Here is a 19,275-nt window from a genome sequence, read left to right as displayed (position 1 = left end):
CCACGACTAAGGGCTGTATCAAGGCACTCTGCGTTGTGCAGAACAACAGTCCTTAGCCGTGGTACAGTATATAGACCAATATACCACAGCTAACGGCTGTATCCAGGAACTCTGCGTTGTGTCGTGCTTAAGAACAGTCCTTAGCCATGGTACAGTATATTGGCCAATATCCCACACCGGCTCTGACCTTATTGCTTAATTATACCACTAGTTATAATATACGGGTCCAGATATACAAGGTCTTCTTGGTTCTGAGTTTGTTGTTTTCAGTTCTTGGTTCTGGGTTTGTTGTGTTCAGGTCCTCTTGGTTCTGGGTTGGTTGTGTTCAGGTCCTCTTGGTTCAGGGTTTGTTGTGTTCAGGTCCTCTTGGTTCAGGGTTTGTTGTGTTCAGGTATTCTTGGTTCTGGGTTTGTTGCATTCAGGTCTTCTTGGTTCTGGGTTTGTTGCATTCAGGTCTTCTTGGTTCTGGGTTTGTTGCGTTCAGGTCTTCTTGGTTCTGGGTTTGTTGTGTTCAGGGCTTCTGGGTTTGTTGACTCTACTATAGATCTCAGAAGAGTCCTCCTCAGCTGCTTGTGCTGCCGTGGGTCTGAAGAGAAACAGAAATTTAACAGAATCTGCATCCCCCTAAAAAAACATTCATATACTCTTTTTAGTGCATTACTTTGACCAAGGCCTATATGGCTCTGTTGAAAATTAGTGCACTAAATAGGGAATAGGGTTCCATTTGGAACACAGAACAGTTCCTCAAAACCACCACTCTCTCATTATATTGTTGGGTTTGTAAGGAAATTCCATTACTAGTGGCCACTAGGGGTCAACTCTTTTGCTTATTAATGACGTCATGGTCTTCTCGTCCAATAAGCAGCAGCATATGAATGAGCTGTAATCTAGAATAAAGCTTGTTTACAACCAAATCTAGAAACATATGTAGCTGGAATGTTATAGGAGGGTCAGATTTTCTTTGGGCGAATTCACTCGTTTTTGAGAAACTATCCCCAACCATCTATTCACTTCCTCATCCTCGTTGTTCAGTCAGTGGGCTCCAAACCCCCCCCCCAAAAAAAACCTTTTAGAAACTAAAAAGCTCTCAGTAGTCTATAGTGATGCATGTCTTTAGATGTTGTACACATGAAATGGTGTCATTCTGAACATAATCCGTAACGTCATGTTCCATGTTGTTGAGACTTGAACGATGCTTCTCGTCCGTTCTAGCAGCCTGATACACTGAGAATAGAACAGTTGGACGGAGAAACAGCAGGAGCATCACAAAACGGAATATAACGTTGTGGATAAAGTTCAGAATGACACAATGTCATGTGTACAACTGTTACATCTAAAGACCTGCATCACTATACTGAGATATTTCTGTTTGTAAAAGGACGTATTAGGTGTTTTTTTTTAGCATTTGTTCATGTTTTTTCAGAGCCTCTTTACTGCACAACGAGGATGAGGAAGTGAATTGCTGGTTGGGGGAAGTTTCTCTTAAACAAGTTAAATCACAAAGGTGTCTTGACCCTAATACAACATCTAAAAGCCAACTTCTGCTTTAATGTGGTGTATTCACAATGCTCTATAATTGGCTCTATGTTGTTGTAATGGCAGAATATGCTCACCGGGTGGCAGCACTGGGGAGGTTGAATTTCACAGTATCGTACTGGACATCCTCTTCCTGTTTCTGGGGTTTACACAGCTGGACGGTGGAGTACAGAGGCACTTCCTGGTTTTTGGAGCGAGAGAAGTGGACACTGGCATAGTGAACGTCATCCTGGTCAACGGTGGCTGCTGTCTGTGCTGCAGTAGGGGCCATGGTCATGCTTGAGACGTTTTCATACACTGGACTAGAGTCTCCCTGATGGGAAGAGGACAGACAACATGAGGAGTAGAAATGTTCCACCAAGCAATACACATAATCTGATAGTAACAGACTCACCTGTACATTCTCTGTTTCCAACAGACTCACCTGTACATTCTCTGTTTCCAACAGACTCACCTGTACATTCTCTGTTTCCAACAGACTCACCTGTACATTCTCTGTTTCCAACAGACTCACCTGTACATTCTCTGTTTCCAGCAGACTCACCTGTACATTCTCTGTTTCCAACAGACTCACCTGTACATTCTCTGTTTCCAGCAGACTCACCTGTACATTCTCTGTTTCCAACAGACTCACCTGTACATTCTCTGTTTCCAGCAGACTCACCTGTACATTCTCTGTTTCCAACAGGCTCACCTGTACATTCTCTGTTTCCATCAGACTCACCTGTACATTCTCTGATTCCAACAGACTCACCTGTACATTCTCTGTTTCCAACAGACTCACCTGTACATTCTCTGATTCCAACAGACTCACCTGTACATTCATCTGATTCCAACAGACTCACCTGTACATTCTCTGATTCCAACAGACTCACCTGTACATTCTCTGTTTCCAACAGACTCACCTGTACATTCTCTGATTCCAACAGACTCACCTGTACATTCTCTGTTTCCAACAGACTCACCTGTACATTCTCTGATTCCAACAGACTCACCTGTACATTCTCTGATTCCAACAGACTCACCTGTACATTCTCTGTTTCCAACAGACTCACCTGTACATTCTCTGTTTCCAACAGACTCACCTGTACATTCTCTGATTCCAACAGACTCACCTGTACATTCTCTGTTTCCAACAGACTCACCTGTACATTCTCTGATTCCAACAGACTCACCTGTACATTCTCTGTTTCCAACAGACTCACCTGTACATTCTCTATTTCCAACAGACTCACCTGTACATTCTCTGATTCCAACAGACTCACCTGATCATTCTCTGATGTGTCTCTTGTGTCAGAGGTGGATGTGGAGGCCTTCTTCCTGGTTTACACATTAATTAATACATTTATTATTGAACGAATCAATGAACAAAGTAAGTTCATAAAAAAGAGTTGGAGTGAAATAATCTTTAAAAGAATCTCTCACCTGAACCACATGAGTCCAGAGAAACAGAGGATGAGAACCAGAACAACCACTATGATTCCTACAGCTGTAGTCAGAACTGAGGTTTGTTTCCCTACAATAAAATATGGATGATATGGGTACAATAGAACAATATTTGTTAATAACTGATCTAATCTGAATGTATATATAATTATAAAACAAAGTTGTATAAGCTAAAGTACAATTATTAATATTAGATTGAAACATAATTTTGTGTTGAAATATATAACATGAAACTTCACCTGGTATAATGATCATCACAGCTGTAGAGTTCCTAGATCCTCTTCTATTCCAGGCCTCACAGTGGTAATGTCCACTGTCCTTAGACTTGAAGTTACTGATGTTGTACATCTGTCCACATCCATTTAGAAAAGTCTCATTTTGAAAGTACCAGGTGTATTTGTCCACAGGTGGGTTGGCATCACTGCTGCAGGTCAGAGTCACTGAACTGCCCTCCACTATTCCACCAGAGGGACTGACTGACACTGAGGTGTTCTTTGGGCCGTCTGGTGGACAATATGTAACAACAGTGTATTAAATAGTGTTTTTCTTGTTATTGAAATATGAATTTAAATGTGATTAAAGATGAGGTGAACTTACACTGAACGTCCACAGACACAGAAGAAGAGTTGAGACGTCCATATTTATTCTCAGCCTCACAGTAATATTCTCCTCTGTCCTCAGAGATGATGTTAGTGATGCTGTAACTCTGTCCTGATGCTTTTGGTGAGGTTACGTTCTTCTGGTACCAGGTGTATTTGTCCACAGGTGGGTTGGCATCACTGCTGCAGGTCAGAGTCACTGAACTGCCCTCCACTATTTCACGAGAGGGACTGACTGACACTGAGTTGTTCTTTGGAGTATCTAGTAAAGGAGAATATGTCAGAGGTTATTGACTGTAGTATATTTACAAATGAAATGTAAAAAATTAATTTGAATTTGACAGATGATTATAATGGTCATCATATATATCAAAATCTGTGAAGCCAGACTATTAAAAATAGAAAAGAAATAGAATAGAAATGTCTCGAGGATATGACAGTAGTATATTTACAAATGACATGTCAAAAATATATTCTCTGTTAAGTCAGAGAACTATCTAAAAATATAAATTACACAAATGTTAACAATAATACACATTTGGAGATGTTATGCATAAGGGCTACTTAAATTAGTTCTAATTGTTTTGCTACCTTCTCATTCAAACACTGAGCTGTACTTTACTCACACTTCACATCCATGTTAATGGTCCTAGACATGTCTGTCCCCATCTCATTCTGGGCCTCACAGTAGTACTCTCCACTGTCAGATGACTGGATTTGTTTGAAGACATGCTGTGGTCCTGTCATACTCTGATAGCCACCTCCATTCTTCTTGTACCAGGTGTATATGTCCACAGGTGGGTTGGCATCACTGCTGCAGGTCAGAGTCACTGAACTGCCCTCCACTATTTCACCAGAGGGACTGACTGACACTGAGGTGTTCTTTGGGCCGTCTGGTGTTGAAGATGACAGAACAAATAAGAACCCATATACCATGTAAGGAAGCAAGAGATGATGTAAATTAGTATAGATTAGTATATTACACTGACATGTAGAACCATGTATTACAGAGATGATGTAAATTAGTATAGATTAGTATATTACACTGACATGTAGAACCATGTATTACAGAGATGATGTAAATTAGTATAGATTAGTATATTACACTGACATGTAGAACCATGTATTACAGAGATGATGTAAATTAGTATAGATTAGTATATTACACTGACATGTAGAACCATGTATTACAGAGATGATGTAAATTAGTAGAGATTAGTATATTACACTGACATGTAGAACCATGTATTACAGAGATGATGTAAATTAGTAGAGATTAGTATATTACACTGACATGTAGAACCATGTATTACAGAGATGATGTAAATTAGTATAGATTCGTAGATTACATTGACATACAGAACCATATATTACAGAGATGATGTAAATTAGTAGAGATTAGTGTATTACACTGACATGTAGAACCATCTATTAAAGAGATGATATCAATGACTTTCACTGTAGATATATCAACACTCCATGTACTCACATCTGACAGTGAGAGTCTCTTCTGGAGAGAGGATTCTCTCTAAGCCTTCTACAGCACAGGAGTAGTTCCCTGCATCCTCACTGCTGACTGGGTCTAGGATCAGGCTGTTATAACTGGTGACTGGGTCTAGGATCAGGCTGTTATAACTGGTGACTGGGTTGGTCAGACTTTGTCTGTTCTTGTACCAGATGTAGGTGGGGTTGAGACCGACTGTACATTGGGTTCTACATCTCAGTGTGACTCTCTCCCCCTCTGACACAGACGTAGGATCCATCTCTAACAGGATATCTAAGAGGAAACATTAGTCATATTTGACTCCCGACTGGCTTGTCATGTGATTAGACTTGTCCTATTACAGTAACAACTGTAGGTGAAGTATTACCTGTGACAGTCAACATCAGACCAGGAAGGCCAGAAAATCTCCCCTCTTTTGTTGTTATTAATCTGAATTTGTATTCAGCCGAGTCCTTCTCTGTCAGGTGTGTTATTGTCATGGTGTGGTGGTTCTCTGTGTTCCTATTGTACTCCACACGACCTGTATACTCTGGATATGACCTGACATCTACAGGGTGTTTCTGTGTAAACCAGAATGAACCTTGTTCTACATAACTAGTGGGATGAGTGTAAGAGGAGGATATGTTCACTGTGGAGCCCTTCAAGACACAGATTCTCCTCTTGCTGTAAGTCACCCTCCAGCGGTTGTGACCCTGAACACCTGAAACATAAAGAGGCTCTCTGTTAATAGTTTCAACTTTTCATGTCTTGTTTCTGTAGGTGCAAAGTAAAGAAGTAAACTGTTCATTTCAAGTCATTTCAGTATGAATCACAACCATTTGAGCTGTTGGTATTGATAGAGTGAAACACTGTGTTTGAATCAACACTTTTTCCCCCACTTACACACTGCAGGAGAGTGGAGATCCTCATGGCCTTTTACAGCACAGGAGTAACTATTGTCATAGTTACTGGAGACTGAGTATTTGTACTGGGGGGAGGTGCTCTCATCTAGATGTTGTCCGTTCTTGTACCAGATGTATGTGGGGTTGTCAGTCAGAGTACAGGTGGTGCTACAGGTCAGTTTGTTGTGATATATCCTCTCCACCTTTAGATCTGAAGGGAGAGGTTATGAAACAATAACGGAGGAAGTCTGTCAGTCACCACCATTTCACTGGTCTCATAAAACATGTAATAAATAACTTGACTTGTACTGTAATATTTATACAGTACCTGTGAGACTGAGAGTGAATCCATATGAATATTTCCATTCTGAATACTGGTTTGTTTTATATCTGAAGTGATATGTTGTTATGTCACTCTGTCTCAGGTCTGTGATTCTCAGGATACAGTCCTTCTCTGTAGTTCCACTGTACTCCACACGACCATCATACTTAGGGTCCCATCTCAGATCATAAGGATTCAACCATGTGTTAAACCAGACTATCTCTGTGACTTGGGTCACACTGGGAACAGGACAGCGCATGTCCACTGATGACCCCTTTAAGGCACAGACACTCTTCACAGTATTTTGTCCCAGAACACCTGAAACACAGTGTCACAGGACTCAACCTTGAGAGAACTTCATTTGTGACGTCAAGACTATAAAAAAACAGACATTACAATATTACATCCAAATGCATGTAAACATGTGCAGGATACTGTAGGACCCATCTACTCAAATGTACATTCCCTTATATCATCCTAGTATTCATTTCAATATACATCATGGAAGTAAAAAGCATTCCAGTCAATTCAGAAAGTTAACCAAATTACAATTCCACATTTTCTAAATGTTCCTAATTCAAAAGATTTGAAAATAATTGGAATTGGAATTTCAGTCTACTTCCTGAATTGAGATGGAATTGAGATGGAATTGAGATGGAATTGAGATGGAATTGACCCCAACCCTGCTGGTGGTTGACAACATTCTTATTCTGCTACTGCTGCTGATGTGCAGAAGTGTGAATGGAAACCAGAGATAAGCATCACTCAGTGAGGTGTGAAATATAACTATTTAAAGGGAAGTGGAGACACCTAACAGAACACACCAGAATAACATTATGATTATTTTCCTTTTAGAAATGTCTGTAGATTGATAAACAGGGAAACTAGAACATTATGAATGAGACCGTACCTGCTACAGACCAGAGAAAGACCACCAACACACTACCTGCTGTTCTCAAGGCCATTGTTGCATCTCCCACCCTGCAGTCTTAGAAACATAAACAACAACTCTATAGCTGGTGAATAACTCCACCTGATACATTGAAGTAGAAACTGTAAACGGGGTACAGGGCCTCATTACTGAAAACAAAACAGTATCATATTGTGTTGTGTTGTATTGTGCTATATGGTTGTCTATGTGAATACTGTCTGTCTGTAAGTCTACTATCCTCAAGCTGTGAGGCTAAACAGCGACTGACACACACACACACACACACACACACAAATACAGACACTATCTGTAGTAAAGGCCCATAAGGCCCATGGAGTCTGTATCAAAGTCTAGAGAGCTGGTTGTTATGGATGTAGAAAAGTTAAAACACACATCCTACACAGTATAGATGTCAACCCTACTCCCTATCAGTCTGGTCCTAAATGGCCCTCAGATAAATCCACTGTGTAATTCACACCCATGGGGGCGGACACGTACACACACACTGCAGTGTTTAAATATTGGTTTGAATGTCTTTTTTTACCCTGGTTAATTATCTCATCTCTATGTAGATCAACACTTCTACACTGACACACTTTATGAATACTGACCCTGATGTAACAACCAGAACACAGCTCAAAACATAACAACAAGTAGAATTATACATTACCCTCAAGTATATGACTTATTACTAAAAACAAATAACCCAAAACTATATTTCAAGACATTGTCAAGAGTACTTACAGAGTGAAGTGAAGGGGAGAGGTCTTGTACAGTGAGTCAACTGACTGATAGTGAGTGGAAACTGCTAGTAAGTGTCAGTTCTGTGGTTGATACATATTTAAAGTAGATGACACAGTCCTTTCCTTCCTCTTTAAGACACTAACATGCATGACGACCAGAACAGCACATCAGAAAAGGGAGGTTACTGTATTAAAATGGGTCCTAGATTTCTATAATGGACAAAATGTCACCCATTTCCGCTTTTATTTAAATACAGAACCATGTTAACAATATGTTGACTATTCTATATGGAATGTTTATAATATATTAGAATGTGTTGCCTTGTCCCTCTGAGTTCTACATGGAACAGGTCAAAGTTCCATTTACATTTGGTCAGTTCCATGATGTCATCCATTCTATTCTACAAACACATTCAATTTCCTCTCCTCATCAGCTGCATCAAAGTGGTACTGAAGGTTCCAGTGTTCTAGAGTAAAGCTCCTCCTACTGGCATCTCAACATTACTGCACCATCCTAATAATAATGTCCTCAATAATAGTAACACCTTACAGAATACTTTTAAACTGGAAGAACTTGTCCTGATTGGTGTTTTTAAATCACTGATGAATGATCTTGAGACTGATTCCCTGACCTGTCTATGTTTTTAAATCACTGATGAATGATCTTGAGACTGATTCCCTGACCTGTCTATGTTTTTAAATCACTGATGAATGATCTTGAGACTGATTCCCTGACCTGTCTATGTTTTTAAATCACTGATGAATGATCTTGAGACTGATTCCCTGACCTGTCTATGTTTTTAAATCACTGATGAATGATCTTGAGACTGATTCCCTGACCTGTCTATGTTTTTAAATCACTGATGAATGATCTTGAGACTGATTCCCTGACCTGTCTATGTTTTTAAATCACTGATGAATGATCTTGAGACTGATTCCCTGACCTGTCTATGTTTTTAAATCACTGATGAATGATCTTGAGACTGATTCCCTGACCTGTCTATGTTTTTAAATCACTGATGGATGATCTTGAGACTGATTCCCGGACCTGTCTATGTTTTTAAATCACTGATGAATGATCTTGAGACTGATTCCCGGACCTGTCTATGTTTTTAAATCACTGATGAATGATCTTGAGACTGATTCCCTGACCTGTCTATGTTTTTAAATCACTGATGAATGATCTTGAGACTGATTCCCTGACCTGTCTATGTTTTTAAATCACTGATGAATGATCTTGAGACTGATTCCCTGACCTGTCTATGTTTTTAAATCACTGATGAATGATCTTGAGACTGATTCCCTGACCTGTCTATGTTTTTAAATCACTGATGAATGATCTTGAGACTGATTCCCGGACCTGTCTATGTTTTTAAATCACTGATGAATGATCTTGAGACTGATTCCCGGACCTGTCTATGTTTATAATTTGCTGTTTTTGATTTTGTTATTCTCTCTGGAATTCTATGGGATTTACTAGATGACTTGTAGTTTTTCATGTTGTTTTCCTGTCATTTTTGTAATGACTTGGTGCTGCCTATCTTGGCCAGGACACTCTTGATAAAGAGATTTTAAATCTCAATGAGCCCTTCCTGGTTAAATAAATGTTCAATAGAAAAATAATAAAGAAGAAATAATCTTGTGCTGATGTCAACATTACAACCTGAATCAGATAGAACGGTGGAACAACACTGGCTACACCAACACACTGATGTCAACATTACAACCTGAATCAGATAGAATGGTGAAACAACACTGGCTACACCAACACACTGATGTCAACATTACAACCTGAATCAGATAGAATGGTGAAACAACACTGGCTACACCAACACACTGATGTCAACATTACAACCTGAATCAGATAGAATGGTGAAACAACACTGGCTACACCAACACACTGATGTCAACATTACAACCTGAATCAGATAGAATGGTGAAACAACACTGGCTACACCAACACACTGATGTCAACATTACAACCTGAATCAGATAGAATGGTGAAACAACACTGGCTACACCAACACACTGATGTCAACATTACAACCTGAATCAGATAGAATGGTGAAACAACACTGGCTACACCAACACACTGATGTCAACATTACAACCTGAATCAGATAGAATGGTGAAACAACACTGGCTACACCAACACACTGATGTCAACATTACAACCTGAATCAGATAGAATGGTGAAACAACACTGGCTACACCAACACACTGATGTCAACATTACAACCTGAATCAGATAGAATGGTGAAACAACACTGGCTACACCAACACACTGATGTCAACATTACAACCTGAATCAGATAGAATGGTGAAACAACACTGGCTACACCAACACACTGATGTCAACATTACAACCTGAATCAGATAGAATGGTGAAACAACACTGGCTACACCAACACACTGATGTCAACATTACAACCTGAATCAGATAGAATGGTGAAACAACACTGGCTACACCAACACACTGATGTCAACATTACAACCTGAATCAGATAGAATGGTGAAACAACACTGGCTACACCAACACACTGATGTCAACATTACAACCTGAATCAGATAGAATGGTGAAACAACACAAACAAGCAGAGACATCAGTATGATCATCACCATAGTCTGCTGTATTGACTGCTGCTGTACATATACTGTATAGTCTAATATAGCCTGTTATCCATATATAGTCTAATGTAGCCTGTTATCCATATATAGTCTAATGTAGCCTGTTATCCATATATAGTCTAATGTAGCCTGTTATCCATATATAGTCTAATGTAGCCTGTTATCCATATGTAGTCTAATGTAGCCTGTTATCCATGTATAGTCTAATGTAGCCTGTTATCTATATATAGTCTAATGTAGCATGTTATCCATATATAGTCTAATGTAGCCTGTTATCAATATATAGTCTAATGTAGCCTGTTATCCATTTATATAGTCTAATGTAGCCTGTTATCCATATATAGTCTAATGTAGCATGTTATCCATATATAGTCTAATGTAGCCTGTTATCCATATATAGTCTAATGTAGCCTGTTATCCATATATAGTCTAATGTAGCCTGTTATCCATGTATATAGTCTAATGTAGCCTGTTATCCATATATAGTCTAATGTAGCATGTTATCCATATATAGTCTAATGTAGCCTGTTATCCATGTATAGTCTAATGTAGCCTGTTATCTATATATAGTCTAATGTAGCATGTTATCCATATATAGTCTAATGTAGCCTGTTATCCATATATAGTCTAATGTAGCATGTTATCCATATATAGTCTAATGTAGCCTGTTATCCATATATAGTCTAGTGTAGCCTGTTCTCCATATATAGTCTAATGTAGCCTGTTATCCATATTGTCTAATGTAGCATGTTATCTATATAGTCTAATGTAATGTGCTGTCCAGATACTGTAAAGTGCATATCATGTCCATATAAAGAAGCATTTACATATTAGAACTAATAACTAGTAAATTAATAGGATCTCTGTGTAAAGAACGTATGGTTCAGGAGGCCTGTAATAGGTCTATCTAGGACAGGAAGGTAAAACAGGAATGTGATGCTGAGTGTGATCTATACCAACAAAACCACATCCCACTATCACTGTGTCTCATGTTAATACTACTCCTAAGCACAACCCACCATCACTGTGTCTCATGTTAATACTACTCCTAAACACAACCCACCATCACAGTGTCTCATGTTAACTCTACTCCTAAGCACAACCCACCATCACTGTGTCTCATGTTAATACTACTCCTAAGCACAACCCACCATCACTGTGTCTCATGTTAACTCTACTCCTAAACACAACCCACCATCACTGTCTCATGTTAATACTACTCCTAAACACAACCCACCATCACTGTGTCTCATGTTAATACTACTCCTAAACACAACCCACCATCACTGTGTCTCATGTTAATACTACTCCTATACACAACCACCATCACTGTGTCTCATGTTAATACTACTCCTAAACACAACCCACCATCACTGTGTCTCATGTTAATACTACTCCTAAACACAACCCACCATCACTGTGTCTCATGTTAATACTACTCCTAAACACAACCCACCATCACTGTGTCTCATGTTAATACTACTCCTAAACACAACCCACCATCACTGTGTCTCATGTTAATTCTACTCCTAAACACAACCCACCATCACTGTGTCTCATATTAATTCTACTCCTAAACACAACCCACCATCACTGTGTCTCATGTTAATTCTACTCCTAAACACAACCCACCATCACTGTGTCTCATCTTAATTCTACTCCTAAACCTTTTATGAAACATTCACTCAATCACTCTTACTCTTACCGTCACTCTTACTTTAGGTCATTTTCAAAAAGTCCCCACTATAATGTATTCTTCTCAAACGGACACGTGTATGTGAGAATCTTACCTTATTAGGCTCACATTTGTCAGGCAAAAATATTACTGTATAAGCAACATGTACAGGATATATCTCTCAATCAAATGTTCAAAAAAAGTATCCACTATAATCTACCACTGTCTGAGCCCTTAAAATAACATGCAAACCTCTCCACCACAGTCTACTGCTCTCAGAACCCTCACAAGAACATGCAAACCTCTCCACCACAGTCTACTACTCTCAGAACCCTCACAATAACATGCAAACCTCTCCACCACAGTCTACTACTCTCAGAACCCTCACAAGAACATGCAAACCTCTCCACCACAGTCTACTACTCTCAGAACCCTCACAATGACATGCAAACCTCTCCACCACAGTCTACTACTCTCAGAACCCTCACAAGAACATGCAAACCTCTCCACCAAAGTCTACTGCTCTCAGAATCCTCACAAGAACATGCAAAAGTCATGCCCATAACAGAGGATTATGGTTCATGGCTATAGACAAATAATAAATTATACATATTTTAAGATATTGTCAAGCATACTTACAGAGTGAAGGGGAGAGAGGTGTTGTAATGAACTATCTGTCAGTCTGAAGAAACAGACACTGACTGTGAGGTATGAGGTCTGTGGTTGACACAACTTTGAAGTTGTGAAAGACCATAGAGTTGGATAAAAGGCACACTAGCTACAAAGGCTGTTTAAGCCTGGGCATAACATTGTTTGCATCCTTTCAGTTTGTTTATCGACTGTCATTAAAATCATGGAGGTTGAAGAAGAAGAAATGTACTACTTTAAAATAGAGAGAGCCGTCAGTTGAGCTGCCGATATTGTCACAGAACCCATCATGAAAAGATGCAAAGCCCTGCCCTCTATCCAACTCTATGTCAGGGACCAAGATGCTGATTCAGAGAGAGCTTCCTTCCTCATTCACACAACGCTGTGTTCAAGAGCATCAAAACTGTGACGTGTGATGGGTACATTCTGACTGACTGACTGATCTACAAATCGGCTTGCATGATAAATAATGACCTTAGATTACTCGTAGGTCAGTCAGTCTGGACTCGCCTTTAAAGCCGGCTGCAATGTCGAACGCGGCCACATTTACATGCTTGACAGCCATTATGTCATACAATATTATAATAACTGTGGAATATGTTTAAAATCTTTTTCTTATTTTTAGGAATGACAGGCTAAACTGTAATGTAAAAAAAACAAAAACATTTTGAATGAATTGTCTTAAACTTTGAGCTTATTTACAACATGATGCATAAATTACACTGAATCATACTTTATCTAAAGTAGGTAGAAATTCATAATTTTATGTAAAAAAAGTGTGATTACGGTATTAATATTCCTTCTCATTAATACCATTGCTCAATAATGTCTGACAGCAATACAAGTACATCATTTCAACACATCAAGATAAACTTGGTCTGAGACTTTACACATTAAAAAGCTGTTGTCAATGTTATCAGTATCAGTCACTGAGAAAAGCACATTATGTAATAAAAAAATATCTAAATGGCAAAATGAAAAAGAGCAGAAGCATAATATATTTATCATCATACATTTACATAATTATCTAGTAAGTAAGTAAATGCAACTGTACAACTGAACTAAAACTACAGAAAACGTTCTGGATATGGTAACAATATGATAGCATGAGAATAAAGGTGTGAGGCCTAGCTTTGGTTTGATGCTGTAGCTCTTCAGTCCAAGTTCTGTTTTGGTTCTCTTCAGTCCAGGTTCTGTGATGGTTCTCTTCAGTCCAGGTTCTGTGGTGGACGAGTCTGAGGCTGGTATAGGAGCCGTGCTCTCTCAGCGCTCGGGTACGCCACCGAAGCTCCGCCCCTGTGCCTTCTTCTCGAGAAAGCTCAGCCCGGCAGAGCGAAACTATGATGTGGGGTACCGGGAGTTGTTAGCTGTTGTCAAGGCGTTGAAGGCGTGCAGACATTGGCTTGAGGGGGCTAAACACCCTTTTCAAATCTGGACGGACCACCGCACCATGGAGTTCATCCGTGCAGCGAGGAGACTGAATCCTCGTCAGGCAAGGTGGGCCATGTTTTTACCCGTTTTGTTTTCACCCTTTCCTACAGACCAGGTTCCCAGAATGTGAAGGCAGACACACTGTCCCGGCTGTATGACACAGAGGAGCGGCCCATGGATCCTACCCCCATACTCCTGGCCTCGGCGCCGGTAGTATGGGATCTGGACGCGGACATTGAACAGGCTTTACGTGCAGAGCCCGCTCCCCTCCAGTGTCCCGCTGGGCGTCTGTACATTCCGTCTGCTGTCCGTGACCGGTTGATCTACTGGGCCCATACGTCACCCTCCTCTGGTCATCCAGGCATCGGTCAGACGGTGCACTGTTTGAGTGGGAAGTACTGGTGGCCTACCTTGGCCAATGACGTGAGGGTTTATGTTTCCTCCTGCTCGGTGCACCCAGTGTAAGGCTCCTAGGCACCTGCCCAGAGGTAAGCTACACCCCTTACCCGTTCCACAACGGCCATGGTCGCACCTGTCGGTCGATTTCATCACCAATCTCCCCTCCTCACTGGTCGTTGTGGATCGTTTCTCTAAGTCCTGCCATCTCCTCCCTCTGCCCAGTCTCCCTACGGCCCTACAGACTGTGGAGGCCTTGTTAAGCGTCAGTTGGAGTGGTGGAATCGCGCTGTCTGGAGGGCTGAATCACGCTTCACCAGGCCTAATCGCTCAACATCAGCCGCCAATCTCACTAATGCTGTTGTGGTTGAATGGAAGCAAGTCCCTGCAGAAATGTTCCAGCATTTAGTGGAAATCCTTCCCAGAAGATTGGAGGCTGTTATAGCAGCAAAGGGGGGACAAACTCCATATTAATGCCCATGATTTTGGAATTAAATGTTCTGTGAGCAGGTGTCCACATACTTTTGGTCATGTTGTGTATATACACTGAGTGTACAAAACATTAAGGACACCTTCCTAATAATGAGTTGCACACCCCACTTTTGCCCTCGGAACAGCCTCAATTCATCAGGGCATGGACTTACAAGGTGCCCAAAGCATTCCACAGGGATGCTGGCCCATGTTGACTCCAATGCTTCCCACAGTTGTCCTTTGGGTGGTGGACCATTCTTGATACACACAGCGCTTGATGGGTGGCTACTTTGAAGAATCTCAAATATTAAATATATTTTGATTTGTTTAACACTTTTTTGGTTACTATATGACTCCATATGTGTTAGTCTTCACTATTATTCTACAATGTAAAACTAGTACAAATAAAGAAAACCCTGGAATGAGTAAGTGTGTCCAAACTTTTGAATGGTTCTGTATATAGTGTATAATGTGTATATGTATGGTGTATTATACAGGGCACATTTCAAAAAGAGACCTAGTTCTCAATATGTACTCCATGTTAAAATAAAGGTGAAATAAAATAAACAAACGTTATTTGGGTATGAGTATGATAAAAGGTACCTCTCCATGGGATCTCCATTCTCCCTTCTAACCCTCTATGTCCCCAAAGAGAGACACCTACCTTGGAAGGTCAGTGAACAGTTAGGGGGTCAAGAGCCACGCCATGTTGGAGACCATAGCACTCATTCTATATGACATCCCATTCTCACTAAACAATGATGTATTTTATTCTCACTAAACAATGATGTATTTTATTCTCACTAAACAATGATGTGTTTTATTCTCACTAAACAATGATGTATAATATTCTCTAACTACTAGTTGGACAAAATGGTGGACTGTTATTCTTCGAAGAACAAAAGTCTTTAAACCATCAATAATCTCACTGCTTGGTCTGAATTTATTAACTGTGAGATGTATTATTATCAATGACTGAACATTCCAGAATGTTCCATCTCTCAGTGTTCTGGAATGTAACACCATCACTGACTGAATTACCCTCCACACTCCAAACATCCATGTTATGTCATATTGTGTCTGTGTGTTTTAGAAATGACAATGAATAATATTTAATGTAACTGGTTGTGTGTCTTGGTGCCGGATATATATTTTTTAACCTTTATTTAACTAGGCATTTCAGTTTAGAACAAATTCTTATTTTCATTGACAGCCTAGGAACAGTGGGTTAACTGCCTTGTCAGGAGTAGAACGTCAGCTCAGGGATTCGATCTTTCAACCTCTCGGTTACTTGTCCAATGCTCTAACCACTAGGATACCTGCCACCTATTGCTCCTTCTGAAAGTGTCTGTATATTTTGTGCATTCATGATGATGGTGATGAAGGTGAATTAACCACTATTGCTCTCCAAACCAATGTACATTTCTTATTTGTAGTTACTGTATGTACTGTACAGTAGAAGAGGTGTGATTTTGAAAGCTTTCCATTTAGTCTCCATTGAAGATGATGTTATAACAAGGTGAAAACAATGACGATGAAGTTTATTCATTAATGTCACACTTCACACACTAGCTTAAAAAAAACTACATTAGATAAAAGCGATAAGAAACCTTGCATCAAGCAGAACTCTTTCCTGGACATAAAAACAAAATAATATACCAAACTTATACTACGTGTATCATCTAATAGTACCATGTGAAGTAATACAATATAATAGAAGCAGATATGACTTTCTGGTTCTAAGCTTCATACAGCATATAGTCTCACAAGGCTGATGATTGTTTCAGAAATATAACATGCAAACATATATAGTTCTATTAAATACAACTGGACCTTGAGGTTGTTTACTTCAGAAATACAACATTTTGGGAAAAAGATACTGTAATCAGAAATGTTTCCAATTTTTTTTTAAATGTTAAGGTCCTACTTAATCATCATAGTTTAAAAGGCTAAACTGACCCTAGATCCGAACTGCTACTCTAAGTGTGAATAGAGTAGTTCTGTGTGGCCCAGTTTGTACAGCATGGTGCATGGGTTCAATTCCTGCTTGTCACGCCCTGACCATAGAGAGCCCTTGGTTCTCTGTGGTGTTGTAGGTCAGGGCGTGACTAGGGGGGGGGGTTCTAGTCTTTTCATTTATATGTTGGTGCTCTTAGTATGATTCCAAATTAGAGGCAGCTGATGTTCGTTGTCTCTAATTGGGGATCATACTTAAGGGTTCCCTGTTTCCACCTGCTTTGTGGGATATTGTTTTGTGTGAGGGCATTCAGCACCACGTAGTTCACGGTCGTTGTATGTTTCTTGTTTTTGGTTGAAGTTTCACTGCAAATAAATATGTGGAACCCAACTCACACTGTGCCTTGGTCCGTCCATTTCAACGAGCGTGACACTGCTGGGACTACACATACGATACATGTATTTGAACATGACTGTAATGACTGAGTGAATTTGGATAAAAGTGTCTGCTGGATGGAAAATATTATTACATACTATTATAAACTGGGTGGTTTGGGTCCTAGATGCTGATTGGCTGAAACAGCATTTCAGAAGTGTATACTGTATATCAGACAATATACCACGGGTATGATGCAAACATACTTGTTTACTGTTCAATTTATGTTGGTAACCGGTTTATAATAGCAATAAGGTACCTCAGGGGATTGCAGTATATGGTCAATATACCACGGCATGTTCACTCAAGAACAGCCCTTAGCCGTGGTACAGTATATTGTCCATATACCACAAACCCCTGAAGTTTGTTATTGCTATTATAAACTTAAGCAATAAGGCCTGAGGAGGTGTGGTATATGGCCAATATACCATGGCTAAGAGCTGTTCTTATGCACAACGCAACACTGAGTACTTGGATACAGCCCTTAGCCCTGGTATATTGGCCACATACCACAAACCCCCGATACAAGGGTTTATTTATATTTATACAAGGTTTTTGTCAAACTTGTTCTGTTCAGGTCTTCCTGGTTCTGGGTTTGTTGTGTTCAGGTCTTCCTGGTTCTGGGTTTGTTGTGTTCAGGTCTTCCTGGTTCTGGGTTTGTTGTGTTCAGGTCTTCCTGGTTCTGGGTTTGTTCTGTTCAGGTCTTCCTGGTTCTGGGTTTGTTGTGTTCAGGTCTTCCTGGTTCTGGGTTTGTTCTGTTCAGGTCTTCCTGGTTCTGGGTTTGTTCTGTTCAGGTCTTCTTGTTTCTGGGTTTGTTGTGTTCAGGTCTTCCTGGTTCTGGGTTTGTTGTGTTCAGGTCTTCCTGGTTCTGGGTTTGTTGTGTTCAGGTCTTCCTGGTTCTGGGTTTGTTCTGTTCAGGTCTTCCTGGTTCTGGGTTTGTTGTGTTCAGGTCTTCCTGGTTCTGGGTTTGTTGTGTTCAGGTCTTCCTGGTTCTGGGTTTGTTCTGTTCAGGTCTTCCTGGTTCTGGGTTTGTTCTGTTCAGGTCTTCTTGTTTCTGGGTTTGTTCTGTTCAGGTCTTCTTGTTTCTGGGTTTGTTCTGTTCAGGTCTTCCTGGTTCTGGGTTTGTTGTGTTCAGGTCTTCTTGTTTCTGGGTTTGTTCTGTTCAGGTCTTCCTGGTTCTGGGTTTGTTCTGTTCAGGTCTTCCTGGTTCTGGGTTTGTTCTGTTCAGGTCTTCTTGTTTCTGGGTTTGTTGTGTTCAGGTCTTCCTGGTTCTGGGTTTGTTGTGTTCAGGTCTTCCTGGTTCTGGGTTTGTTGTGTTCAGGTCTTCTTGTTTCTGGGTTTGTTCTGTTCAGGTCTTCTTGGTTCTGGGTTTGTTCTGTTCAGGTCTTCCTGGTTCTGGGTTTGTTGTGTTCAGGTCTTCTTGGTTCTGGGTTTGTTCTGTTCAGGTCTTCTTGGTTCTGGGTTTGTTGTGTTCAGGTCTTCTTGTTTCTGGGTTTGTTCTGTTCAGGTCTTCTTGGTTCTGGGTTTGTTCTGTTCAGGTCTTCTTGTTTCTGGGTTTGTTCTGTTCAGGTCTTCTTGGTTCTGGGTTTGTTCTGTTCAGGTCTTCTTGTTTCTGGGTTTGTTCTGTTCAGGTCTTCCTGGTTCTGGGTTTGTTGTGTTCAGGTCTTCTTGG

At 40.2% G+C, this 19,275-nt stretch overlaps 1 protein-coding gene across 7 annotated transcripts in view; it reads right to left on the bottom strand.

Moving 5' to 3' along the window:
- The window catches only part of LOC109885217 (sialoadhesin), a 159,478-nt gene that overhangs the window by 50,214 nt on the left and 89,989 nt on the right, over nt 1-19,275 (bottom strand). Inside the window, exons 1-3 of one of the 7 annotated variants that reach the window (XM_031821642.1) lie at nt 7,199-7,369; nt 6,295-6,606; nt 5,968-6,177 (exon numbers count right to left, since the gene is read on the bottom strand). The exons of the other annotated variants lie outside the window; for them this stretch is intronic. Coding sequence (XP_031677502.1) covers nt 5,968-6,177; nt 6,295-6,606; nt 7,199-7,253 — 577 coding nt within the window. The 5' untranslated portion in view covers nt 7,254-7,369. Of the gene's footprint in view, nt 1-5,967; nt 6,178-6,294; nt 6,607-7,198; nt 7,370-19,275 lie in introns of those variants that run through there. 7 annotated transcript variants of the gene reach the window in all.

Source organism: Oncorhynchus kisutch, unplaced genomic scaffold (genome assembly GCF_002021735.2).
Source record: "Oncorhynchus kisutch isolate 150728-3 unplaced genomic scaffold, Okis_V2 scaffold4004, whole genome shotgun sequence".
Lineage (NCBI taxonomy): Eukaryota > Metazoa > Chordata > Actinopteri > Salmoniformes > Salmonidae > Oncorhynchus > Oncorhynchus kisutch.
This window is presented reverse-complemented; position numbering and strand designations above follow the sequence as displayed.